Source organism: Neomonachus schauinslandi, chromosome 6 (genome assembly GCF_002201575.2).
Source record: "Neomonachus schauinslandi chromosome 6, ASM220157v2, whole genome shotgun sequence".
Lineage (NCBI taxonomy): Eukaryota > Metazoa > Chordata > Mammalia > Carnivora > Phocidae > Neomonachus > Neomonachus schauinslandi.
The window spans coordinates 121,372,543-121,382,001 of record NC_058408.1 but is presented as its reverse complement, the minus strand read 5'-3'; the positions used below and the strand labels follow the sequence as shown (position 1 = coordinate 121,382,001).

The following is a 9,459-nucleotide window of genomic DNA, read 5'->3' as shown; positions in this document are numbered from 1 at the left end:
TCCAGGTTCTTGATTGGGGTGTCTATCTGGCAGTTTACAGGAGTCATGAATTTTTTTTTTTAAGATTTATTTATTTATTTGAGAGAGAGAGAGAGAACACAAGCAGGAGGGGCAGAGGGAGAGGGAGAGAAAATCTCAAGCAGACTTGGTGCTGAGCGCAGAGCCTGATGCAGAGCTCGGTCTAACAACCCTAGGACCATGACCTGAGCCAAAACCAAGGGTTGGACACCCAACCGACTGTGCCACCCAGCCACAGAAGAATTCAGAGTCCTGAATTTTTAGTATATATTTCGTCTTTAAGCACTTCATAGCATGCCACTGATGGATACTATCCAAAATGAATCTTGTCTTTGCTTCTTAACTGGCTATATGATTGGGCAAGTTACTTAGCTTTTCTAAGACTAAGCTTTCTCATTTATAAAACAATGCTCTTATTACAGAATCATAGAGGATGGAATGACAATACAGATAAAGCGCTTAGTATAGTGCCTGGCTCATAGTAAGTGCTTAATAAGTGCCACCTATCATTATAATGAAATTAAAATGTTAAAATATAAATTGTAATATTAAATTAAAATATTAAAATTCTTAAAGTTTCTTTAGAATTATTAAATATGTGTGGGTAGACAGGATTAAGGGAATGAAGGACAAAGGACAGTTGTCCTGGGATCTGGCACTGTTGGGAAGACTGATTTCTGGGACACAGTTTTGCTGAGAATTATTGTTAAAAGCTTCAGCTAGGGAAGATGTTCCCCTTGGGGCATCTCTGAGTAGTGCTGACCATGAATGTGGATCCCTCTTGGGGATAGAAATTTCAAAGGGCATAGACTTTCTGAAAGTGTTAGTATCAAGCTTCTTGTTCTTTGGGTCTCCGTGGATTAATTAAATTAGTTCCCATCCTTCGTTTTTGTGGATTAAGTTTTAGGTAGATTTGCCGCATGTATTTGAATAAAGATTTACTCAGGAAATAAATTGTGTCTCTTTTATCTTCCAGACCACCCCAGTTATACCTGGGAAACAGGTGGTCTTGGTAGGTCTATCCTTTAGGTGTAACCCATGGCCAGGATTCTTTATGAGGCTGGAAATTTGCTGTAGGAGAGGAGGCTGCTTCTCAGATATGCAAACAGGAAGGCTGAAGCTGGTGGACTTAAAGCTATTTCATTTCCACCAGCTTTATGGATTTTCTACAAAGTAGGACTATTCCAGGGGACAGAGGGTGGGATGGGATAGAAGAATCACAGACCCCTAAGACAAAGTCCTGACCAGCAGGGATATGTAACTTGGTAGGAGAGATGGATAGGTCAACAATCAACCATAATACAAGGCAGAATGAATTATGAGCCTTGTTTATGGTAAAAGCCACGGGCTGAGAAAGCTGGAGAAAGGAGAAACCACAGGTAGCTGGTTGGATGAGGACTAAGATGTCCAAAGGTAGGAGAGTAGGGAAAGGGCATTGTTGGTGGTTGGGGTTGCCTAGGCACAGAAGCAAGTACGAACGTGCTCAGATGAACAGGGATTGGCAAATTGTGAACATGAAGGGAGTGTGGGTGAAATGGAGGATGCTGGAGTGGAAGGAGAAGCTGGTCAGATTTTGAACTCCACCTTAAGACTTTATAGGGCCACTTGTAGGTCTTCCTAGGCCTGTGGTGGTCCTGGATGCCCAGTGCCCTTGATAGCAATCATGTTAAAATGCATCTACATCCCACACAAAGATCAACATGTAAGAACTGCGTTGAGTAAGTTGAGCCCTCATCGACTAGCAGTATACCTACAGATGTGGTCCTAGGACCAGTGCCAGGCCAGGAGGAGTTTGGAATCAGTTTGGGATGGAATGAGTACAGGAGTTGAGAGGAACGTTGAGAAACTTTTACAGCAATTTGGCATTGTCACAATAACAAAGCATGTGATCATTTTTCTGGTAATTATTCATTTTTATTCTAATTTCCAAAAATATTGGTCCACAAGACAATGGAAAGACATTGGCCAAAAATACATTGGAGATTTTTTTTTTTATTTCCATAGTTGAAGTTTTTTTTAACATTAGAAAATTTTTTAAAAGTTGAGCAGCTCTGATCTAGTTGGAGTAATATTACTTTTTAAAGAAATTCAAGGTGAGAGATGACAGAGAAGACAGCCCGTGAACTTGAAGATAGATCAGTAAAAAATCACACAGTTTGAATAGCAGAGGAAAAGGTGATGAAAATATCTAGTACTCAGCATCGTACCCACATTGAGGTAACTATGCCTAAACATTCTGCTTAGGTGAAGATAATTGTGTGGCAAGTACAGAAAGCCACTCAAACTAATGCGGAACAAAGCCAAATGTGTATGTGTGGTGATGGTGGGGCAGGGTTGTTATTAGAAGGCTCCAGAAGTACATAAAGGAATTCAGGGGCAGGGAGTGCCATTGGATGCAATGAGGGATGAACGGGAAATGGACAGTCACTAGGAATCTCTCTCACTCTTTTCTCTCTCTTTCCCCCTGTGGTGGATGCTGTGTTGCACTGCCCAGATCCTCCCTCTTTCGGGAATTAAAAACTTACTTTCCCAGCTGCTGGGAGGACTCCCAGAAACAGCTTCTGCTACCGTCTCCTAGTCTCTGGGGATTGCTGTGGCTAAAACACAGCCTCACCTCGGGCCATACTTTCTTCCAGCCCACATCCAGTGACTAATCACCATGGAGGTGGAAAGGTCTGGTGGGTCCCCTCGCTTCAGCTTGGGACACCTGAGAAGGAGCATCTCAGCTCCCTACAGGGCTTTTTTTTATTGGAACTGAATCACGGCTCAGCTGCTCTCTGCCAAATTCTCCTTTCTTCTCCTCCCTTCTAGGTGGCATCTCAAGGGTACTACTTAATAAATATATGTACATTAGCCTCACAGAGTCTGGTTTTCTCAGGCGACCTTACAGGGGCCACCAGACCTCCCCCCTTCCTTTTCTCCCCTTTTCTCTCTCTGCTCTTCCTCCCCTTCCCGCTCAGACTATGTAGCTTCTCACCTCCGCTTCTCTCTGACCTTCAACCTCATTCTCTTCTCACCTTTCAGACCAGCTTCCTCTGCTCTTAGAGATGCTCAGTCACTGTCCCTGTAGCATATGCCATTGTTTCCCACCCAGAGGCTCTTTACTGGGTTGAAGTACCCATCTGCAGCTGCCATGGGTGTTAGTTTATAACAGCCTACATTTGCATACTTCTCTGGAGGATTGTCCTTAGCCAACGGGAACCTTCATCACTGGAGATGTCTGAAAGGTTATGCCCCATCCTCTTGGTTCAATGACTATTAGATGGGGGGTATGAACATCCATCCTCCTTGCCTCAAGGCAGGACACACTGTGTGGTACAATTCATACTCTGGAGTTCCCTGTGGAGACAGTCTGAAGCTAACTTCTCCTGAAAGAACATCTCTGTGTAGCACCTTCCCCTGCCCTAGTCTCATTCCCTTACAGGTGTAACAGGAAATCATCCCCTCAGTCAATCCCTCTGCTTTGAGGGAAACTGATTTAAGATAGTCACTTTACAAATCTGGTGCCTGTGACTAAGTGACCGAGCCTCTCTGTCCTAATTCCAAATATCCAGGAGAAAGAACTGGATCAGTTCTTTCCCAGCCCAGCTTCTGGGTTGAACCCTGGATCAGGAGTTCACTCCAGGTCCAGTCATCTGAGGCTGGAGAGGAGGCAGAGTTATATGGTATAGGGCAGAAGAAGGGTACAGGGAGAGAGGGCAAGTCTCAGGAAGGACCGGCCAATTCCTGTGAAAGTGGATCCTACCATGTGTCCTCCTCCTCAGTTCTTCTTGAATTTCTGTCAGCCTTCTCACTTCTCACCTCTTTCCCATCTACAGTCCCAGGTTCGGATTGGAAGGTGAAGTGTTGAAAGGTAGTTCCATGTGATGAAGATGGATCTGGATTGAATGTCCAGAGGCCTGGCTTGGTGCTGTCTCCCTCTGCTCACTTCACATCTCTGGCTTTCCGGGTTCAGGTGAATTAGAGAGTCGGTTTGCTAATTTAAATAGTCAATGCTTCTGTGAAAACAAACAGAGAAGAATCTAAGCCTTTCATTTCTGCATCCCTGAATTCAGCAGAAGGCCTGGCACAGAGTTCGAACACTGGCAACGTATTGAAAACAAGAGATATCCTTTACAAATGAAACGGCCGTGAATTACATTAAGGTAATAAATGTAGAACATGACCCTGAAGCATGCAATATTCTGGATGTGGAGTTGGCACACTTGGTGAGTGCTAATTTGTGTCAGGTCGGTGTTAAGTACCTTGTATGCTGTTCTGATCACTGCTGCAGTGTAACAAATCACCCCAAAACTTAGATGCTTGAAGTGACCATTTTATGATGCTCATAGATTCTGTGGGTCAGGAATTTGGACCAGGTACCGTGGGGATGTCTTGTCTCTGCTCCGTAATGTCCAGGGCCCCAGTGGGGAAGATTTGACAACTCGGGGCTGGAATTACCCGGAGGCATCTTCACTCACAGCACTGGTGCTTGATGTGGTTGTTAGATGAGACCTCAGCTGGGGCTGTCGACCGAAGCCTGGGCTTCCTCACAATGGTGGCCTCAGCCTCGTGGGACCTTGTGGGTAGCTGTTCAGGGTTCCAAAAGCGATTGTCCCAGTTCACAAGGTAGAAGCTTCATTGTTCTTATGATCTAGTCTCAAAAGTCAAACTGCATCATTTCCACTACATTCTATTGATTATAAGCCTGCCCAGATTTAAGGATAACAGAATTAGGCACTACCTCTTGATGGGGTGGGGGCAAGGTTCTCATAGAACATGTAGGATGGGAAATATTGTGGCCGTATTTGGAAAATTCAATCCACCAAGTGCATATTATCTCATTTAATCCTTCCACTGTCCTTGGAGTAGGCATTATTGTCCCTTTGCAGATAAAGAAACTGAGGCTCAGAGAACTTAAATAACTTGCCTGTGGACAAAGCCAGTACATGGCAAGGCTGGATTTAAACCCAGTCTGTACGAAGCAGGTGTTCTTCAACATATATATCAACATATATCCTGTTTATAGAAAAAGGGAACTGAAGAAAATAAGAAACTCAAAGGCCAGTTCTCCCTGTGTGCCAGATCGGGAATGGGTAAGACTTCTTGTCCCCTATAACTTTAATGTCAGTTAATATCGTCCCACGTGGTAAAGGAATCTGGTTCCTACGCATAACTTCCTGCGGTATTGCTTCTTGGAGGCTGTGTAACTACTGTGTGTACCTTTGGTGTCTCAAGTTTGCCAGATATGTGCCAGCAGAGGGGTTGATGTCTGCCCTCTTCCCCCTACCCATTCATTTGGCAAAGGAGCGTGGGGAGCAATAAGCTGGAGGAAGCTCTGATTCCTGGCAAGAACCAGTTCATGCCAGGAATATCTTCTATGCCGTGATCCCCTTTTGAAACCATATCTCCCCTTTAAGTTAAAACAGGGACCACTTCCTCCAGGAACTCATCTTCGATACTCCTGGGATCTTTATAATCAGAATGTTCAGATGATGATTGGCACTTACGGCTTACTCTGTAGGTTTCTGTGTCTTTTTTTTTTTTTTAAAGATTTTATTTATTTGACAGAGAGAGACACAGCGAGAGACGGAACACAAGCAGGGGGAGTGGGAGAGGGAGAAGCAGGCTTCCCGCGGAGCAGGGAGCCTGATGTGGGGCTCGATCCCAGGACCCTGGGATCATGACCTGAGCCGAAGGCAGCCGTTTAATGACTGAGCTACCCAGGCGCCCCTGTAGGTTTCTGTGTCTTAACCCTCCAATTAGTCTAAGGCTCCAGAGGGCAAGGGCCATGCCCTATTCCTCCTCAATTCTCCTCCCCAACACCACAGGAACAATACCCCGTTCTTAATAGGTACTCAATAAATAGGACTGATTAGATCAAAGGGACTTCGGAAGTTTATTATTATAACAGGAGGACACACATGCGTCTTCTAAAGCAGTTTTTGAGGGCCTAGCCTACCATAGGCACTGTGCTAGGTGCTAACAAACCATGTGATCCAGGAGTAGGAATTTAGAAAATCAAATATGAGCCTCCTGGGCACTCTGCAGCATGTCAGTAACATCCAAACTGATGTCTAGAAGTGATCAGATCAAGAGGCCTACATATTGGGTGAATCTGAGGCAAGTACTATAAGGTTACAATCTCAATTAGCTCTCAGATGATTCTAGGGTCAGACACTTAGAAAGTCCCTAAATAGCCTTTTTAAAATTGAAAATCTTGACTTTTGCTTCTTTTATAAGTTTTTTGAAGAATTTTTTTAGCTAGAGCTGTCAGGAAAAGGATGGGTCTTACTATTTATCTCAAATCAGTCTTCTTGAAATAAGCAAATTTCTCTACCCTGCTTTAAGTTTGTCACCATTTTACCACAAAATGTTCTTAAAAGCATGACCTTTGGAAACACCCTTGAATGTTCCAAATCAGCTGATAAACTTGTTCCTAAATCTTGGGTAATGAATATCAGTGTTTCATCTTCACTCCTTATTCACACCATAAGCTCTTCATCTAAACATAACCCTATTGTATAAAACTATTTCCTCAACGTACCGTCACCAAGAATAAAACAACTGTAAATAATTACCTTTGGGATATGAAAGAAAATGTAAACATTTTATTTGGCAGTTGTTTCTGAACACATGAATAAATAAATGGAAAAGTACATATTAATAATTCTTTTTGGAGTAACAGATACCATTAAACACTTATTTACACATCTTCACTGCAAAGAACAGTCACACGATTCAATTTTGTCTTATAAAAGGTCACTTCCCACATCACTGGACTGGACAGTTAAGGATGGAGATACTGGTAGTGCTTGGTTCTAGCAGTCTCAATGTTTGAAAGGCATTCATTTGCAAGTGTGATAAGAAGAGTCATCATGCATTGAGTTCATCCGGATCATGTACTGTAGAAAGTTTCTGATGGCAGCCAAAGAATTTGGTGTGTCATGCGCTTAAGTCAACTATGACATGTTTGTAAATCTGTGTATTTCCCTTAAAACTGGAAGCAAAAAGAAAATTACGCTTATTAATAGACACATGCGTGAATGATCTTGGTGCCTGAACATTTAATTCCTGAAATTTCACAAATTTGGCTTTCTCTGCATCCCAGTTATACACTTGCGTAAAGGAATAATCACTTCCAAGAATTGCATATTGGTAGTTATTTATCTGAAGAGGCTGGAACACCATGGATCCTCGTGATGGCATCCTCTGAATATCCTGAAATGAGGAGCCTCCCCATTTCATTACTTTGGAATCACCAATGAATCTTGTCAAGCAAATGTACACGTCACCTTTCACTGAGAAGTGCTTAACGGCATATACATCCTCCATGTTAGGGATGTCAGTTTGGTTAGTGAATAATTGTGTTGCTTTGTTCCACTGATAAATTACAGGACGCTGGGAACTACTAGACAGGATTAAATGAGGCGTTCTGAGTGTCTGAGGTGTTCTGGCTATTTCTAGATATTCCACATCAGTGTCCCTGTACCACGCGTGTAAGGATTGATGGGAGTAGAATCCATTTCCATTCCATTTATAAATGGTAGTAAAACCAGCTTTTGAACTGTCAGCAACAACAAAGTACCAGTTGTTTTCAATCTTGAATGTTTCAATGTCATTGGGTTTTCGGATTTTGAGAATTTCAATATCCTGGATTTTTATAAATTTATTTGCAAAACTGTCTCGCTTATAGATGTGAGAGCCGCCAAACAGCTGGGCCACAATAACATAGAGCTGAGTTTCAATGACTATAGGCTTGCACACTACAGTGGACGTGCCTGGGAAAAGACAAATGAGAGATTAGTTGGATGGCCATCCTCTTTTGCAGCATGTAAACATGCAGCCTGAGGCCATACAACTTCCACCAAAATCAGCCTGGAATAAGAGATTTCCTTGGTTGAATAGGCAAGGCCAATTTCCAAGGCCCAATGGCAGCAGGATCCTGAAGTTCTGTGCCTTTGTGCCTCACAAGGCCTTGTTACCAACAACTGAGTTGTCAAGTCACATCCAACCTGCACTAGACATTCAGGACACACAGCTACAGCTTGAGTTTTCTCCTCTCACTTCTTGCAGAAAGAAAGAATTGCTTTCCCTGACACATCATGAGTTAATTATAGTAATTCTAGTGAAAACTTCCATTTATTGATCACCAACTATGTGCTTTGTCAAATCATCTCATTAAAAATTCCCCAAAATCTTATGAGATAAATATTATTATCTTCCCTTTTGCAGATGAGCAGACTGAACTCAGAGAGATTCAGTGTTGTTAGAAGGCAGAGTTGGGATTCAAACTCAGGTCTACCAGCGTCTCTATGCTTTTAACCCAACCTGTGGGGAGGTGAGCTATTCCAGGGCTTCTGACTTGGGCTAGGATCCCACAAGTTTCTAGAACCACGCTACAAAGTCTTGAGCAGTCATCTGGGTAGCCCATGGTAGCCCATGGTTCTACCAGAAATTGGTTTGTTCCTAGTGTGAATGGCTTCTTGCTCTAAAAATAGGTGATTTTCCTCTAGGAAAGGAGAGAGATGCCACTTGTCATTTTTCTGAAGCTTTAGGTCACTGGTGGCAAGAGAGAAGACAAGGAAGAGAAATCCTTGAGAAAAATGAAAGAGGGGTACAGTCATAGGTGATACTCCTAAAAGTTATTTTGAGAAATCTTAGAGAACAATATGGATCAGTATCCTTGCTCAGTATCTTTTTGGTATCAATAAATGTAAATATCATTTATCAGTAAATATGGACTAGAGGCAGCTTGGCTCTAGGAAATCCAAAGAGAGCAGGGCAAATCTGGGCCCCAAGCCTTTTCTAACTTTAGAAGCTCCAAGGCAGTAAGTTCTGCATCAACTCTTTCTACTAATAGGTGAGATTATTCTATTTGTGACCCTTTTCAGGACTCAACTGATTGTGTGTCTTTGGGAAAAATCACTTAACTTCTCTGGAATTCAGTTTTCTCTTCTGTACAATAAGGATTTGACCTAGATCAGGAATGGTCACTAGATTTCAACTATGTATCAATACTGATCAACTGACTGATTGGGAAACTGCCTGAAGAACTGTGTTGAGGATTCTGTAGTCGGGGCTGCACTCTGTAAGCAAGAGCATTGACATTGATTAGTGATGTCTTTCTGGTGTAAAGGAGGTCATAGTGACAGCATATTGGGCATATATTTGTCATCTTAGATGAGATGATGTCTTCTGAAAATATGCATATATGTGATTCATTTCTTTCAAGTATTCATTTTAAGATTCATCTAGAATAACTGATGGACATACACAGGTAAGAAGAACCTGGTTTAAACTGCACAAAGCTGCTGCAGTTCATTGGAGAATTGAGGGGGCTTTGGGAAAAAGGGAAGCATGACCTTCTTCCTTGAGAAAGAAGGAGGTTTCTGGGAGGACCTCAGTTTGGAGAAGATCCCTTCATCTGGGCACCTCAGTCTCGAGCAAGCCCCAGACTTG

The 9,459-nt window shown here is 42.7% G+C and overlaps 1 protein-coding gene across 4 annotated transcripts in view; it reads right to left on the bottom strand.

Moving 5' to 3' along the window:
* Window positions 1–6,362: 6,362 nt before the first annotated feature.
* Window positions 6,363–9,459, bottom strand: part of LGI1 (leucine rich glioma inactivated 1) — a 38,913-nt gene continuing 35,816 nt past the window's right edge. For 2 of the 4 annotated variants that reach the window (XM_021699883.1, XM_021699882.1), the window contains one exon: window positions 6,909–7,778. In XM_021699883.1, the coding sequence (XP_021555558.1) occupies window positions 6,943–7,778 (836 nt within the window). In that variant the 3' untranslated portion in view covers window positions 6,909–6,942. Of the gene's footprint in view, window positions 7,779–9,459 lie in introns of all 4 variants that reach the window. The other 2 variants (XM_021699881.1, XM_021699884.1) reach the window with 2 other exon arrangements.